We start from the raw sequence: 17,552 nt of genomic DNA, 5'->3' as shown, positions 1-17,552 counted from the left end.
TACCCACATTAACATACTATCATAAATTTGATTTAAAGCCATTACATCTAAGATGTCATGTCTAGCAAGCATGCTATTAGAAATAAAATTTGAACAGTAACATAAGTTAGGTAACTGAAATAGCTTTTACATAGAAAGCATCAAGTTGTGTCTATGCTTACAGCTTTGACAGACAAGTTTTGGCAATTGTTACTGAAAAGGCTCAAGGTGTCGGTCTTCCCTGATGTCTTCCCATGCTTCAGCCAAAGGTTACCATCCCTGCATCCCTGACAGAGATGGCAGAACAGGCCATTTCAGTGCAAAGCCTACCATTACACTTAATTCACTGATGAATGTGAATTTGAGGTAGAAACCCTTAATAACAAGCTGGAGCGCACCCTTTTGCCTCTATGGCCGATACCTTCCCACAGAGCACCAGCACTGATGTCTCAAGGTAGCTTGAGCTCACAAAGTGTCACCAGATCTTGTCCAGTAACACAACGCAAAAAGTGGTATCAGCGGAGAAGCATAGGCTGTATCAGGTTAAAAAGCACTCCTGAAAAAAATCCTTGAAATAAGAAATATAGGTCTTCAAATCTCGTACTACCTCTCCTTACTCAACTTCTTCACCTTCCCAACAGTACTATCTGACCTGGTGTTGAAGTAGCATGGCATGTGGTGCTTTCTTACAGAAACACTGCACACGAGTCTCATGACCCGTGTCCGTTTTACATTACTACTAAGCACTGGTGTGAGTAAACACTGTTGTGCAAGTGAAATAATGTAGTACCGCTTACCAGAAAGGAAAATAAAGGGGTGAGCAAATGAATTCAAAAAAACCCTAAAACCCAGTATAGATGAATAAACTACAAGTCGAAAAAATGCAAGAAGAGGGAGAAAACAGGCAATACCTAAACACTCACGGGCCATCAGAAAATGACTCATTGCTAATGACATGCATTGTTAGCTGCTAGTACAGGCAGGACAAAATTGTTTTCAACAGCGCATGATGGATATCCAATGAGAATACAAATTCTGACATATTTTCTTTAAATCAATTAAAATAGCCCTACCCTTTTCTAGCAGATAAACTTTTAAATATACTCTTGAAGAAAATCTGGAATGCCAGATGACACCATTTGGGGGGGGGGGGGGGGGGGGGGGGGGGGCGGGGAACAACCCGTAGTAAGGAAGCAATAATTTATTTAGTATATGTGGAATCACACAGATTAATAGATAAAGCAGGTATCACATCACAGAGGGAATAAGAAACACAGACAATGAAACAAAGAGATTTAGTAAACAATTTTCTTTCAAGAAATAAGACAGGAAAACACCTTCTACAAAATAAAGGTTATTACATATAATTCACTGTATAAAAGCAACGGGTACAACATAAACAATAGGCATGACCATCAGAAGGGATGCTCATAGATCAGGACCATACAATAACTCAGGATGATAAAGACCTCAAAGGCCAGCTGACCCAACCTCCTGCTTAAAGCAGGTCAGACAGAGCCAGTTCCCAAAACGGTTTACCAGTATTTTTGAGGTTCAATTTGTTGTTTACACAGCTGTGTAATTATACACAGTGATGCAATCTGATGGTGGGACCCTATTAGAAATAACTTATGCCCTGAAGAAACCATGCACAGACAACAGGGATCAGGGCACAAAAGTGATATTCCGATGGCCTAAATCACACCTAAACCCCTTTGTCTGGCATTTCCTATTACATGGCTCTAAGGAACATCCTGCTCAGACCTTAGTCCCTCTGAATTGCATTTCAGAGATACCTAGTTCTCTCTTCTGACTAAGCATAAAGACTTCAGCAGAATTTGAGTACACTTCCTCCTATTCATTAGTATGCTCCTTTATAGTAGTAAAATAAATATCATTATTCTTTTAAAGCTTTGAAACAAAACAATTCAGAGACCATTACAATACTGCCGAGAAAGAAACCCAGGTGGCATGACTACAGGAGCTAGAATTCAGTCTCTGCCCTGTCCCCAAGGCCCATCACTAACAGCTGTTATGGAATATGCTCCCACACCACATGACATGGTCACATCCCTGCAGCTGTATATTCCTTTGGTTTGGGCTACATACTGGGGGATGAAAAGGGGAAAAAAAACAACCAAAAAACCTAAAACCCCCAGAAAAACTTAACTTGATCTAACAATATTTATAGTCTTCAGATAAAAGCCAGCTAACAAATGTCTATCACAGTATTTTCCAAAATTCTAATCAAACAAGAAAAACAGTGTACCTTAGAAGATACAGGATGGCTGAGAGCTCCAGCTTAAACTCAACAAGTTCATACATGTCCAAGCCAGTTATGACTTCACGTTCTTGAACTGTGAGCATGTTAAGTAAGCATAGACAAGAAACAGTCATTGGTCTAAAAAAGCCTTTAAAATAACATGGTCACGCTAACAATTTAAAAACAGGTTCTTTTTGCCTATCAAGACAGCGTAAAGCAAGTAAAATGAAAAAAGACACATTAATTCAAAAAAGTAAACTGAAAATATTCTTAAACCAGTATTTACTTGCAATAAGTTATCAGTAATTTAAACCCTCACTGACAGTGTCTGGTTAACAAGCCTTGAGATCAAGATTTTCTGCTTGTCCATAAAGTCGGTATATAATCAGTAGTACTCTCTGTTCTGTTCTACCAGTGTATCCTTATCCAAGAAGGTCACATATGGAACACACAAAATACATGAGTCAGTTTACCAAGTTTTCATATTTATTCTTTACCAACACTGAAAATAAAAATGATTGCATCTTCAAGCTGTACACAGCACACCCTAGGACAAAATAATACTCTTCTGTTGCATTACAAAAAGAGGCAACAAAATAGCCAGCCATGAGCCAACCCTTACAGCTACATGAAAGACCTTAGGAAAATAATTTCTTTCAATAATCTTGCTTACGGATCATTTATTTCCTGAGTTATCCCCTTCCCCCCCCCCATCCCAATTTCTGGGCCCAGTTCTCTCCTAAAGGGTTTCTGGAAGACAGAAACAGAAAAATAAATCAGAATTCTGGCTGAATCTCTTTTGCACTTGCCTTTGTAAAAATCTCTACCAGGATGCCTGATAAAAGGTTAATTATGCAAAACATGAACCAGGAAAAATTGTGTGTCAAGAAGACTGAAGCAGCACTGAAAGCCAGAATTTCCCAGAGCCTTATGGCTTGCACATCCCATCTCCTCTGTTCCCTCTAGAGCAATTCTGCTGTGAGCTGTTCATCCTAAACTTACATCCCTATGGGTTGAAGAACATTAACTGTGGCACAGTGTTTGCCCAGGAGGCTGAAAGTAAAACTGATGAGAACTCTTAACCATTTCATTGAAGTTCTCCTTTAAAAACAAACAACCAACAACAACAAAAAAAACAACCCCAAAAAAACAATCAAAAAACCCAAACCCAACCATCAGTTACAGTTATACAAGCACATAGTTGGTGATGTTGGCCTTGGGGCCGGCTAGCACAGAAGAGCCTACATCCATGCTATCTAATTCTCAAATTCCCAAACAAAGCAGCCACATGTAAACTGCTGGGAATGGTGCGTGGCCCACGCAAATCCTTGGGCTAGACTCGAGAACTGTTTGAGGGAGTGCTGGCAGGCCCAGGTCAAAACTGTACAAGCAACCGCTGCGATAATCTCACAACAGGGATGATAGCATCCACTGACTCCAAACATTCCCTGTTGGGTATTTTATTAACAGGTCTTTTTATTTTATTTCAAAATTCCATTTCCCAAGCCTTTCTTCACAATGAAAAAAAAAAAGCATCTGGCCCATTTCTAACTGAAGTTCTAGTCTCGTGCAGTTCAGTGGGCCTAGGTAAGAAAAAAAGTACTATACTCACTTTTATAACAAGCAGGGGGGAGTGGAAACAGAGGAGAAGGAAAAAAGTTGGAGTAGAAACAAAAACAGCAGAGAAAGGGAACAAGGAACAGGAAAGGCTGGGAGAGAAAAACTCACAGACCAAGTGAGGGGGAGATGGTAAACCTGTTGAAGCAACTAACAGAAGCTTTCAGAGCACATATCTTGAGGATAAGAGGAGGCCACCATCATCCAGACGTCTAATAGAAAACCAAAGTAACAGAACAAACAGCCCAACATGTTTGTGAAAACGTTGAGGACAACTGTTTCACAAAGTTGAGGATGCCAGAAGAGCAGTTACTTCACACTTCACTCTATTAGGGCAGGCTCCATTTTAAACATCTCAATGTGTACAGTGATTTGGCTGGAAGTGGTAACGAGACGCATTCACTGTGCCAAGGAAGGGGAAAAAATGAGAGCAGTAAGAAAAAGGAGAACAAATTTTTATCTTCAATTAACTGAAAGAAGAAAAGCAAATTTCAACAAACTCTTTGAACTTGTTGCTAGAAGCTCTCGCGAATGTCATTTAAAGGAGGACTGGCAGTTATTGTACTGGAATACGCACAATGGCAAAGTATTCCAGTGCAGGGGAGAGATAGGAAATGTAGTATGAACAATACGGGCTGCATCAAAAGCAGCCAGTAATAAGGGTCTAAAACTAGAAAGAATCATATTAGGAATGGAAACAAAGGCATTTTAATGAATATAAAGGAAGAGCATAAACTGTCAGGGATAAAAATCAGAAGAGATAAAAGCACAGCATGCATTATTACCACTGTGCAATATAAAAGGCAAACAAAGTTTCAGAAATATTTTAGAAGTAGGAATAAAAAAGTCAGTACATAACAATGTTAAAGAAGAACAAACGGATAACAAACCAGAATCAAATGTTGTCCTCTGTATCTCAGCCTTCATAAAACAGATTCATTGCAGCTAATACTAAAAACTGATTTTGTAATTAGGCTAAATAATCAGGGAAATTCAAGTCAGCAGGACTAGAAGAAATTCACAGTATTCTTCAGAAACAAACAGAAGTAATCTCTAAACTGTGAGTGATCATTTTCCATAAGAGTGTCCTTGTGAAATTGCCCTAAGAGAGGTCAGCAACAATAAACAAGAGCACTCAAAGGGTATTTGTTTGCAAATTATTTTCAAACAAGGTGGGAGAACACTGCAGGAAGGTTCCATTCTCCAGGATCTGCATGAGGAAATTGACACACATGGAAGAGCTGCATATGACAACATAGCTGAGGCAGGGGCCATAAACATTTTAGAGGACAAGATCTTAGTAGAAATCATTCTGATAAATTGAAAAGTGGTTCCTATCAACCAGGTGAAACCTAATTAAGACTAGCAAACTTTTGAAGGATAAAACAGTTAAGTCAACATTATGTTGCACAGAGGTTAAGCTTGTTCAGTGCAGAACAAGGGAAACAATCCCCTAATAAATAAAATTTTATTATAAAAATTGTTCTCCATTTCAGCTGTGGACCCTTAATTTAGGAAAATATATCTTTTTTTTCATTTATTTTGTCTGCTATATTTTTATACTCCTCTGAGCATGTGCAACTGTATCACTCGTATAGCACACTATGGACCACATCTTCACTACCAAAAATTCCTTTTATCTTACTGTGACATACTGGTGATTCAATTGCACATGCTGCAAGGAATATAAAAATATAGCAGGCAAAATACAAAAATTGATAAATTTTCCTAAAGCTTATTTTCTCTGAAAGCCTAATTAAAACTGCTTTTGGCAAGAATTTATTGTCAGTAATGACACAGCAGAAGAGAAAAAAAGGCCTCTCTTCTTCTCCCCCTGCCCAAAGCCAAAAGTCTGAAGGGAAAACATCCTAGTTTGACAGGGTTTCCAGCAGTTTCCTCAAGAAAAGCAATTACAATGTTGATAAATACAGCATTGAAAATTAGTAATTATATTTATATTGGAATGGCTGGCAATAGGATTTGGTGCATGTGCATGTGTGATTTAATAAAAATACTTCCAAAAATGTGAGAGGGAAGAATATTCTGAAAGAAGCAAGATCTAATGTGATTTTATTACAATGACTATATATTAATTAATTAAGTATATATTAACATACATGCAGAAAGGCGGTTTCAGAATATCAGAAACTATTGTTAACATAAAACATTTGATTTATATTACTATTTCAGGGTACTCTGAATATTAAGAATGATTCTGAGGAACAAAGTGAGAACCAAAGTTCCTTTTTTAATCAATGCCAACGTTTGGGGCAAGAATCAGTTAGATGAGAACAACTCATCTGTCTACATGCCTTTCAACAGCATTTTTTTTAAACAACCAAGCAACCACCATATATAACATGACTATAGGCTGCAAAATCTCTCACAATCTCCTGTAAGAACACTTATATTGAAGAGCTCATAGGAGTCAGCCTAAAAATCAAACACCCTCAAATTTCAGACGACCAAGGCTATAGCTTCACAGACACTACTTTAAGCTGGCAGTGCTACCTAAAGCTGTAGCTCTGCCTCTCCGCAGCCTGGCCACTTGCTCTGGCCTCCTCCCTCATGCTATCACAAACACGTTTCTTTGCCAGGTTAGTTTTAACCCAGATCAGTTTCCCAATGCAGTTCACCACATGGCTACACAAACGCCTGGGTCAGCACAAGGGAGAGAACAAACAGCTGGTAGCGAAGGGAGGGCGGCACTGCTGCTTTTCATTGCCAGAACCAGCTTAAGATTTATGGTGTTTGGGGAAAATAACCACCTGATGCACTCCATACACCCACTGCCTATGTTCTCTAAGTAATAAATATTCTAGATTTTAAAGGCTTTTTCCTACTTTATCTTTCTTTCAAAAGCACCAGTGCTACTAAATGAACTTACTAAATGTAGTTCTTGAAGCAAGTGCCCAAAATTATTTTGACTAACCCAGGAATGGCACAAATAGGAACATCTAGTACCATCATGTAGTAAAAAAAGTAAAAAACACAAAAATGCAGAATTCAATGCAAGTTACCAGCACGCAGTACTTGCTACATAAAATCTTGCTTATCCATATTTATCCAAACTATATGAATCATGCAGATTGCATGAATTGGTAATAAAAATAAACATATAAAGGAGAAAAGCTTTCTTTGAAATTGTTAGTCACTTAATGGTTTACCATTTCAGAGCATTTCAGTGTACCTATAATAGCATTTCTTAAAAAGTTAAATCCACAGAATCAGTTTAAAGCAACGTAAGGGAGTGATTATTAGGGGTGGATAAGGAAACTGTATTTTCCCTAGTTATACGTGACTCTGCTAGCCCTTCATCATTGTTGTGGGACAGCTGGGCCAAGGAGGAGGAAAAAAAAAAAAAACAGCCTGAGAAAGGCAGAGCTTACCTGTTCTCAGCAAGCCAACCACCTTGGAAAACCATCTCTCAACTCAAATGACAACAAAGAATAGAAATCTCCATTTCCACTTACTTATCTTATGAAAGAACAATGACAAGAAGTTAGTAGGAGCTGGACACACTAACAAGAAAGGAAAAAAAAAAAAAAAAAAAGAATATCCATAAGCAAAGCCAAGAAAATTTAAGTATTTTATTGTTCTAAGCTGGGGAAAAAAAAGTCTCCTGTGTCATTGAATACAAGATGAAAAGATGTCTGGTGTGTAGATGGCTCAGAAAATAACAACCAAGAGACTGGGTTCTTTTTCCTACTTCTGCAAAGACATACCCTACGACCAATATACCAAATATGAGATTTCACAAACTGTCATCATACTTGATCTGCCATGATACTATCTGATAGCTCCTGGAGGTCCTCACAACAAGCACTACAGAAGTTCAATGGATCATCAAATACAAACATTAACAAACTAACAACTGCAATGTCAGAAAAAATCTTCATGAATTCCTCACTTGCAAGTGCAGCCTGTTTCAATTTGTGAAAACTGTAGGCTAAGGTTATAGAAAAATATCTGTTCCTAACATTAAACCTAATCTCAATAACCTTTAAGAAACACGCAAAGACACCACTTCATATTCATCAGTATTTTGCCACATTATCCAAGTTGTTAAAACAATTCTGTAAAACCTACCACGCCTTCACAGTCACCCCTCAAATAAATCCTATCAAGAACTGAAAATCAAAAGATTAATACAGAGATCATTTACCCGCTGAGCAAAATAGCATTGTGAACAGCCGAAGCCAGGCTCCTGTGCAAGAACTACCCAAGACAGTTGGGGAATTGCTTGGTGATGCGAGTACAATGAAGGAAGTCATGCAACATGGGCTGAAGAAAATGGCGCAAAGTTCCCAGGGGACCCTGCTGCATGTAGCTCGGTTCTGTTCTACGATGGACTAGAAATGCCTTCAAAGAGCCAATGTCATGATCATGAAGCCTACTCCATGCCTCATCTCTTCACACCCTGTGACCGAGTACATACCTTCTGGCTTTTGGCCAAACATTTTGATACATGGCTTGCACAGGCAGAAGTATAGGCCACTTTTCGTTTCAATACCTTAACCCTTATCTGTGCAATAGTTGCACAAAGCCCATCCTTCAAAAGCCTTCAGTCTTAACCAGGCAATATTGACTTTCCCTAACTATGGGCATGTATTTAGTAACATTTTGTTGTGTAACACTACAAATTTTACATTTGCAAACGTTAAATTTTGAAGTGAGAAAAGGGCAGGCAAGTAAAGATACAAGTATCACATAGAAGGTGTGTGATGAGCTAAAGAAACATAGCTGAGCTATAAAGAGAATCCACCCAACACGTTAAGGTTCTTTTGAAATTAGTGTAGGTATCTTTAAATATTGGCCTACCCTAAAGCAAATGCAGCTAAAGTAATGATAAAAATTCTTAAATAAACATTTCCTGGCAAAAATGCTATGCTTACGTGTCCTCAAAACTATCTGCATGTGTGAAATCTATGGCCTTTGAAAACCTACTGCAGCTTACATTGGCCAAAGTAATGAAAAACTAGGACAAAAATTAAAACATAGGAAATTAAAAATAAACACACAAAAAGTTTTCCACAAATTTCATTATTTTTTAAATCATTATCCTATGCTGTTTTAAACTACACACATTTGCAAAAATAATTTGAAATATACATCAAAGTCTGATGGATGCTGGAAATAAAATTTAAAATGAGCCTAGATGCTGACTTACAAGTAACTGCTATCATGACCAAAATCAATGAGACTTCTGCTACTAAATTTCTGCTAAGAAGATACATCTGTTTGTACTGCTTGTAACCTGTATAGATCAAGAAAGCTCTAGTCCTTAAAATAGGTAACAAAAATGTTTACTGCACCTGTACAATACTATTCTGATACATTCTCAGGAGTAACCAGCTGTTCATACAACGACAACATAGTTAAAACAGAACCAATACTCTTCCCCTGCAACTTCTTTTAGATCGCATTCCATCCTTCAGGTCCATAGCCTTGAAAGTTCCAAGTAAATTAAGTTTCCAAGATTCCAGGCCATACAATGAGATGGCCCCTAATAATTTCCATTTTTCCTATACAATTTTTAACCATGCACCTGAAAGTTCCTTTCTCCTACAACACATTGTATCTTCAGTAATGCAACTTAACTCTTTTTTTGGCTTTCATAAGTGCAATCTCTCCGCTTTTTAAATTCATTTGAAAGGTGATACTACAAAAATATTTTCCTCACTCATTGCTTTGATTATAGTTCTTCCTTCTTCCTGATAAACCGTATCATGAGCAACTGACTTGCTCTCAATTTCAAGGCTCTGCGTGGCCTGTTCTAGCTCTACCTCTTAAATTTGAACCACTGCTCTATACAGATACCCAGTTGTCAAAATGTAAGGAAGAAAGTAAGAGCATTTGTCTAGCACTCCAGGCACGAAACAAGCTATCTGTGAAAATTCTCAGGGTGACAATGCTACCCTCCTTTAAATATAACCTCCAAGTCTGATGCTTATGAATCATTCACCAATGCCGAGATAGCCAGAGTACTTGAACTTCTGCATGTTCTTTCCCTCATCGCATTCTCACAGCTCCCTTGTGCTTTCCCAATACATTTCTTACATTTACATGCCATCTTATCTTTACATTTAAATTAAGCAAATGTTTGTGCAGAAGCCATCTTTGCTTATGCATTTGTACTGTACATAGTATAATGGTGCCCTGGCCTCCAGGCACAATTAAAATATAAATAATAAAAATGAACTGTTCACCTAAGATTAAGTCTCCTGACAAAGCTGTTCATGAAACTACATCCTTCAAACAATGGCAAAAAGCTGCTCTAGCATCACGCGCTACCATCATTAACTCTCCAGGTATCAACACCACTGATTCCCAGGTCATCAGCTATAGGAATCCTCAGTATGTTCCTGATACACACACCTGTGTCCATAGTACTACTGGAATTTTTACTGATAACCAGGTAAAACGCGGGATGACAAAGACTTGCGCAGAGCTGTCCTGCTGAAGAACTCCCTTAACATAAGCCTACTTCTGGGAAGAGTTGAGAATCCTTGGCATCTCATAGCAGCAGATTCAACGCAGTTTTCCATCTGTCTACTTAAACTCATCAAATTTGCTTAAAAACACGGCCTTCAAGAAGGTAAAATACCAACCTACAGCATTCTCCAATATGGTATTGTCCTTAATGGAGGCATCCATAGCCAAGAAATTATTCTATTTTGGCTTTCCCAGTTTAATGCGGAGTTCTTCGTTTTATCATTACTTAGACTGCACTTAGACTGAACATTCAGTGGAACATTTCCTATAATGGGATAAAGCAGTTGAACAATTTGACTAGCTAATAGTGATTTAGACATGTGATTACAGTACAGAAAATGGTCTGACATATGCTCTTTTATCTGGTTTACATGAGGCACATTAATCCAACTGGAAAGCACAGAAGTGAAAAGGAACAGGACCAAGTAGTTGTAAGAAAAAAATAGAAAATATTTTCACTTATTTTGTTTCTGTATTTGCTTAGCTAATTGTAATCAGTATGCTGTAAATAGCAAAATTTAGAAAATAAAACCACTTCCTGCCCAAAATGGATGTGACTGAAAACGACCAATCTATACCTACTTTGTGCAAGTTAGAAAAACACTATTTTTGATGAAACCCTAGTTCTAAAAGCATTTATGACTTATGTCATAACACCTTTACCAGCATTACATGTTTTCCACAAAGATGAGGAAGGACTCTTAGCACCATACCAGGCAGGAACAATCACAGCATGAAGAAAATGAGTACCGATTAATTTTAAATTTTGTCTCAGCTAATTTCATTTCCAGCTCTTACACAGTTATAGTCATGTCAGCATAAGCACATATTTTTACATGAAAAATTAATTTCCTCCTAAAACCAGTCAAAAACATTCCCATGACAACAAAAACCCAACTGAAAAAAAATAATTACCTCTTTAGCACCCACTTTTCATCAAGAGCGCACACACCACCTCAGAATGGCTTGCAAGATATGCCAGTTTTCACAAATAATGTTTATTTTGCTTTTTGTGCAGACCAGCACATTTCAGTTGTGTTTGCATTTATCCTCCTTAAACTTCTTTTAAAATAAAATGTCTGAAGGTCTCCTATGTTAGGTTTGGGTTCTACGCGTAGAATAAAAACAGTGTGTAAAACTAAGCGTAAAGGAGATGAACCAAGGAACTTTACTGCGTGTGTGTTTGCCAACTACTTTCAACTATCACTATAGGAAAATTTGTACCAAGCGAATACATACGGTCATTAAAAGAGGGAGCTGCAAACAATGCAGCTCGGTCAAAACTGGGGGGGGGGGGGGGGAGGGGAACCACAGAAATCTCTGAAGGGAAACTTTCATCCACAACAAAAAGAATCCATATATCCCGGACTGACGGCAGTTCTGTCCCGGGATAATTATGTAACATGTACTTGTGAAAGGCAATGTATAGGGAGCAAAGCGCAGCCTTTGCGTGCCTGTAGGTGCAGCCCAGCAGAATCCCTCGCTGAAGTGCTTTGAACTTGCAGTGTGACAGTGTGGTTGGACTGGATCTTAAAGGTCTTTTTTCCAACCCAAACGATTCCGATTCAGACACGGAGGGCGAGGCCTGGGGTGGCCGTTCAGCGAAGCGCCAGCAACTCACCTGGCGCAGCGCATATACCTGGAGGGGGTGTCAAACCCAAACCGTCCCCTCAAAACAAAGGGGAACAAACTCTGAAGCCCCCAGGCCCCGGCCCCCTTCCCAGCGCACAGGCTGTTCCGCTGACAATCCTCACGTTTCTTCTCAAAACGCACTCGCCCCGTTTTGCCCTATTACCGCGGCCATCAGGTATGTCACGGCGAGACCCATCCAACTCCAAAATAACCCGCGGGGAGCAGCAGCCAGCGCGGCGGTGCCGCCAGGCCTCTCCCAGCCCGGCCGCGGCCCCTCACGCCCAGCAGCGCCGGCGCGGCCATACCCGCCCGGGTCTCTCAGGGGCAGCGCGCCCTGGCACGGCGGGTGCCCGCGCTGCGGGGCCCTGTGCGCGCCCGCCCGGCGCTGAGGGGCCTGAGGGGAGCGGAGCGGCCCCGCCGGGAGCGGCCCCCGGGGCGGGGGGGGAGGGGGCACGCCGCGGCCGTTGGGGCTAACGAACGCCCGCGCCCCCGGCGGGGAGAGGCCGCGGTGGAGCTGCCAGAGCCGAGGCAGAAGCACCCGCACCCACCCCCCGCACCCCCCCCGTGTGTTTGTTGTGCTTCGCCACTGTCCCGCCGTGAGAGGCCGCCGCCTGACAGCTCCCCCGGCCGCTCCCCACCTCCGAGCACACGGCGGGGTCGGCGGCGAACAAACTCCTGCCTCAACTTTGGTGTGCGCGTCAGCCAGCACCCGCCCGGTGCGGGAAGGGGGGCGGCGGGGCTCACCAAGCCACCCGCCGAGAACCGTCTTTTCTTTTCCCCCCCCAAAAAAAAGGGGGAGGGTGGGGGCAGTGGGGGGGGGATAAAAAGGGAAAGCGACGAGGAACTACCGTCAAGCACAGGGAGTAGCCAGGCGACGCTGAAGGCAGCCGAGCGTCCTGGAGGAGAAGACACCCAAAAAGGAGAAGGGGGAAGGTGCAAAGGCAAGGAAAAAGGAGGAAGAGGGTGAAGGGGGACGAGCTGAAGAGAAACTCCGAAGGAGGAGGAGAAGAAAGGAATAGGGACGGTGAAAGAAAAGTGGGAAAAGAGAGAGCGGGCGGAGGAAGACAAAGGTGAAAAAGGAGGAGGAGGAGGGGAAAGTGCAAAGGGGAGAGGAGGAGAAGAAAGAAGGGCCCTTCTCAAAATGGCATTAGGCAGGAGGGAGGGGGCGACCAGCAGCGAGTCTCCGCTGACAGCTCTGCCTGCGCCTGGCTGCCTGCCCCCTGCCCCTCTCTGCCTCGCACACACAAACGCTGAACTTACTTCTTTCTGGCTCTCTGGAAAGGGGAAGCGCCATCTTTGCGAGGCCGGCCCCTAGGTCTTTTGTCTGTGGCTGCTGCTGCTGCTGCTGGGGGGGGAGCTCCAGGCTCGGGGGGCTGCTGCTGCTGTTGCTGAGGCGGCTCCACCACCGCCACCACCAGACTCTTGTCCTCCGTTGACATCCTAGTCAGCAGGACGAGAGAGACACATGGATGATGATGATGAGGATGAAGATGAGGATGGTGATGGGGATCCCGATGCTCCTCCTGCTCCCGCGGCTCCTCTCCTCCTCACCTCCGCCTCCTCCACCTCCGCCTCGCATTGCTGGCCTCAGCCGCCGCCGACCAGCACAGGTAGCAGGGGGAGCAGCATGGGGAGAGCAGGAGGGGGGGGGTGGGGGGGGCGAAGAGAAAGAGCGCAGAGGAAGGAAGGGTCTCACACACAATAACACCCCCTCCCCGGCTCGGCGGGGTCTGTCGGGGCTGGGGGAGGTGGCGGGCGAGGTGAAGAGAGCGAGCGAGAGGCGGCTGATCCCGCCGCTGGGCGCCCCCCCCCCCTCTCAGAGGCCCCGGGAGCTGGCGGCGGCTCCGGCTCCTGCGCTGCCCGGCTGCGGCGGCCGCCGCTTCATTGTACACTGGCCCTGCGCCCTCCCCCCGCGCAGAGCCCCCGGGGGCGGAGGAGGAGCAGGCGGCGGCGGCGGAGGCGGCAGGGGCCGAGGCCGAGCGGAGGAAGTTTTGACAGCTCCAGCTGTTGTGTGTGTCGAGGGCTGAGTCCGGCCGGGCTCCGCGTCCCCTTCCCAGCCGGGCCGGGAGCAGGAAGTTTAACTTTGGGGAAAGAAGGAGGAGGAAGGGTGAAAAAGGGGGAGGAGGAAGGGGGAGGAGGAGGCGGAGGCGCCTCCCTCCCCCTTCCCCGCGGGGTGGAGAAGGGATCCCGACGCTGCTGCCGCTGCTGCCCCGGTGTGTAACCCGCCCCCCCCCCGCCTCCCTTCCCTTCCCCCCCTCTGCCAGTGCGACACATAGACACAGAGCCCTCCCGCCGCCCTCCTCCCCTTGCCGCGGCCCCACACTGCGCCTGCCCGGCCCGCCCGCCCACCGCCCGTCCCACGGCGCAGACACCCATCCGCCGCCGACACTGACCTCACGGGCTGGCTGCCGCGGCGGGCTGCGGGGAAAGCGCGGAGCCGCGGAGCGGGGACGGGACGCGGCGCCACGGGGCGCTCCGCACCCCCACCGCGCCCCGCGGGGGCCGGCAGCCCGTTCGCTCCCCCGCCCTCTCCCCGCCCTTGCTTTTTATTTATTTTCCCCACGGCCCCGTGGAAAAGAAAAAAGAAGCGCCCCGGCGGGATGAAAGTGGCCGCTCGGCGGCAGGGTGCCCCCGTCCCCGCACATGGGCTGAGCTCGCCAGGACGGCGGCTCCGGGGGGGGCAGCGCACGATGCCCGGCCCGGCGGCGCTCGCTCGCTCTCCCCGAGCCGCGGGGAGCCCGGGCACGGCTGGCTGCAGCCCGGGGGCGGGGAGCCTCCCCTTACCCCCGCCGTGCGCCTGCGGCTCGGGGTGGGGGGGGAGGCAGCGAGCGGCGGGGAGCCGCGGCCGCCCCGGGGGAGGGGAGGAGCAGAGTTCAGCGCTGTGTGCGAGGGAGACTCGGTCTGGGGAGCGTGGCCGCTTTCCAGCAGCTCCGGCTGGAACAGCTGCGGCCGCTCGGGGCGGCGGGGGGGGGGCCTCCCCCGGGCAGGGGCCTAGCTGGCTGCCTGCCCGCCCGGCTGCGCCGCGGCTCGGGGCGGGGTTAAGCCTCATTACACGGGATTTAACGTGTCCCGGAGGCCAGGAGGGACTCCGGCTCCGAAGGGGATGGTGGGGGGAGCGCTACGGACTCGTAGCCAGAGAAAAGTCCGGCTACGGGGCGAGGAAGCGGGCCGCGCCCCCGGACTTTCCTCCCGGGCCCTGCCCCGGCGCGCACCGCCTCCCGGGGCGGCCGCGGAGCGCAGCAGGCCGCGCTGCTGCCCGCCTGGCCCCGTGCCCCCCGCCGCCGCCTCCGCACCGGGCGCCGCCCTGAGGGCAGCCCCTGCGGCGGCCTCACCCCCTGGTGCCGCGGCCGGCAGCCCGCGGGGCCCCCGGGCCCGGGCGTCCTTCCCTGCCGCTGCCCGGGGCGGGGGGAGTCACGGGGGCCCGGGTGCTGAATCATGGCGTGGGCCGTACGGGCAGGAAAGGCAGGAACGCTGCTGCCCGGCGGGTGCCGAGGTGACTCCGGGCTGGGGCGTGCTGGGGAACTCCGCCGGACTTGACAGGAATCGTGGGAGGCCCGACGTGTGTGCCTCCCAACGCACCCAGACATCCCAGAGCCCTGCGCCCAGGGGCTGCTCCCTTGGCCTTGAGGCGTCGGTTGTTTGAGCCCCAGGTGATACAGTGGCCCAGGGCAGCACACGGGTACAGCGAGGGGGGACGAGCTATTAGTCACTGTTCTCTGTGACTAAAAATAATGGCACAGCGATCCAGAGCCTTGCACTGTTCTTCCTGCCCGAATTTCTCACTTGTCAGCTCCAGAAATACCAAATGGAAGTGGCGTGCTGTGGCAAATAGGACTTTTGCTGGCCTGTTTTCCTGGGAATCACTTCCTAATAAAAAGCCTTCATTGGTTGATTTCCTAGGTTTGTGAGTCATTAGATTAAATCTTTGTGACATTTGAACATCTATACGTAGAGAGAGAGGTAATAACATTCATCCCCATCTATACGTAGAGAGAGAGGTAATAACATTCATCCCCATCTATACAGACACTCATACACATACATACATTAAAAAATTTTATAAAGCCAACCCTTCTGCTCAGCCATGTAAAGACAACAGCTGGATTGTTGGTGTGACTTTCCCGGCCCTGTTACTGAGAATGTACTCATTTCTGCCAAATTAAGATGTTTGTTATGAAGTCAGCAAACGACAGCATAGGTATATTGCTCATACAGCTTTGGATACGGGGACTTAATCTGTTTACGTGTTATGTAACACAGAAGAAAGTGCCTTTGAATTTTCTTTACTTGGCCAAGATAGCATAGTTTAACTAAAAACATGTAGTGCTATACAGGCCCAGACTTGGGTGGAGTAGAGAGTAAAAAAAAAAAAAAAAGCAGGGAAGGGGAGGGAGAGGGAAGTAAAAGGCCACAGCCTCTGCACAGTGGGATTGCTGGTGTGGCATTTGCTAGAGTTGCCAGGTTGCCATCTGGTCTGCTAAAAAAAATGGCCATCTCCTGAAACACTGACTGTTCATGTGTGGATCTACTGCACATGTGCAATGGCCTGGGTGAGCCTAGGATGTGTCAGAGCTACTATGCATGTGCAAATTGATTGGAGCCAAGACACGTGAGCATGCTGTGGGCTCAGATCAACTGCTAGGTGTATGGGGAATAACTGTCACATCCCACAGCAGAAATATGCTCAGTGAAATTACTAGATTCACTTGTCCATGCATGGTTCATCCAGCCCTCCCATGTAAACATTGTTTAATTCCTTTAGATCACCTGGAAGTGGTTGAGCTTTGGGCTTTGCCTCTTGTGCAAAAGCAGATATGCGTTTTTAATTTTTGTCTCCATTGTTTATATTAACTATATTTATATGTAGCTAACAGTGTAAAACCTGAGTGGAGGCAGGATGAAGTTAGCTTTGCTGTAGCATGGTGTGGGACCATGAGCACATTAAGGGACTTGCACCTATTCATACACTACTGTGCCTTTTCTCGTTACATGTCCAAACAAAGCTAGGCAGGTCTGTTCTGTGAACTGCTGCTGCCATTGCTGTGGCAATCAAAGGTGTGAAGAACTGTATAGGACTGAGAGAGACTTGTGAGCAGGAACCTAAAGCAGCGATGGAATAGTAGGAAACTATATGCTAGCATTATATATCGCTCAGGTGAAGGCAGGGGGACAAGCCTGAAGAAATTGTGTCACCAAACATAAATGCAGTGTAGGAGTGCTTTGTTGATTCAGGACATTTGAACAGCTCTGTCAGGAAATTTTTTATGTTTATACCTGGCCCACACTGGCCACCTATTATAAATTATCTCTGGAAGACACACATTTTTATGGCAAAGATATAACATTAAATGGACAGGTCCTCTGCTTTACGGAGTGGTAAGAGTTCTTCTAGTTAATTGTAAACTTAACTCAGGTGAACTGACACACCTGATTTACTGGAGGTTTTTACTTTCAAGGGCAGGCAGATTTGAAACTTTCAACTAGAATTTGAGTTCTAGCCTTCCTTAAATATTTCCGTGGTGTTGAAATTGCTTCTGAAATACAAGTGAGACTCTTGCAGTACTGA

The 17,552-nt window shown here is 45.6% G+C and overlaps 1 protein-coding gene across 13 annotated transcripts in view; it reads right to left on the bottom strand.

The window, feature by feature from the left end:
• Window positions 1-14,397, bottom strand: part of KMT2C (lysine methyltransferase 2C) — a 198,498-nt gene extending 184,101 nt beyond the window's left edge. For 12 of the 13 annotated variants that reach the window (XM_040593307.1, XM_040593312.1, XM_040593313.1 and 9 more), the window contains exons 1-2: window positions 13,538-13,649; window positions 13,247-13,426 (exon numbers count right to left, since the gene is read on the bottom strand). In XM_040593307.1, coding sequence (XP_040449241.1) covers window positions 13,247-13,425 — 179 coding nt within the window. In that variant the 5' untranslated portion in view covers window position 13,426; window positions 13,538-13,649. Of the gene's footprint in view, window positions 1-13,246; window positions 13,427-13,537; window positions 13,650-14,379 lie in introns of those variants that run through there. The other variant, XM_040593317.1, reaches the window with a different exon arrangement.
• Between the last annotated feature and the right edge of the window lie 3,155 nt (window positions 14,398-17,552).

Source organism: Falco naumanni, chromosome 4 (assembly GCF_017639655.2).
Source record: "Falco naumanni isolate bFalNau1 chromosome 4, bFalNau1.pat, whole genome shotgun sequence".
Classification (NCBI taxonomy): domain Eukaryota; kingdom Metazoa; phylum Chordata; class Aves; order Falconiformes; family Falconidae; genus Falco; species Falco naumanni.
This window is presented reverse-complemented; position numbering and strand designations above follow the sequence as displayed.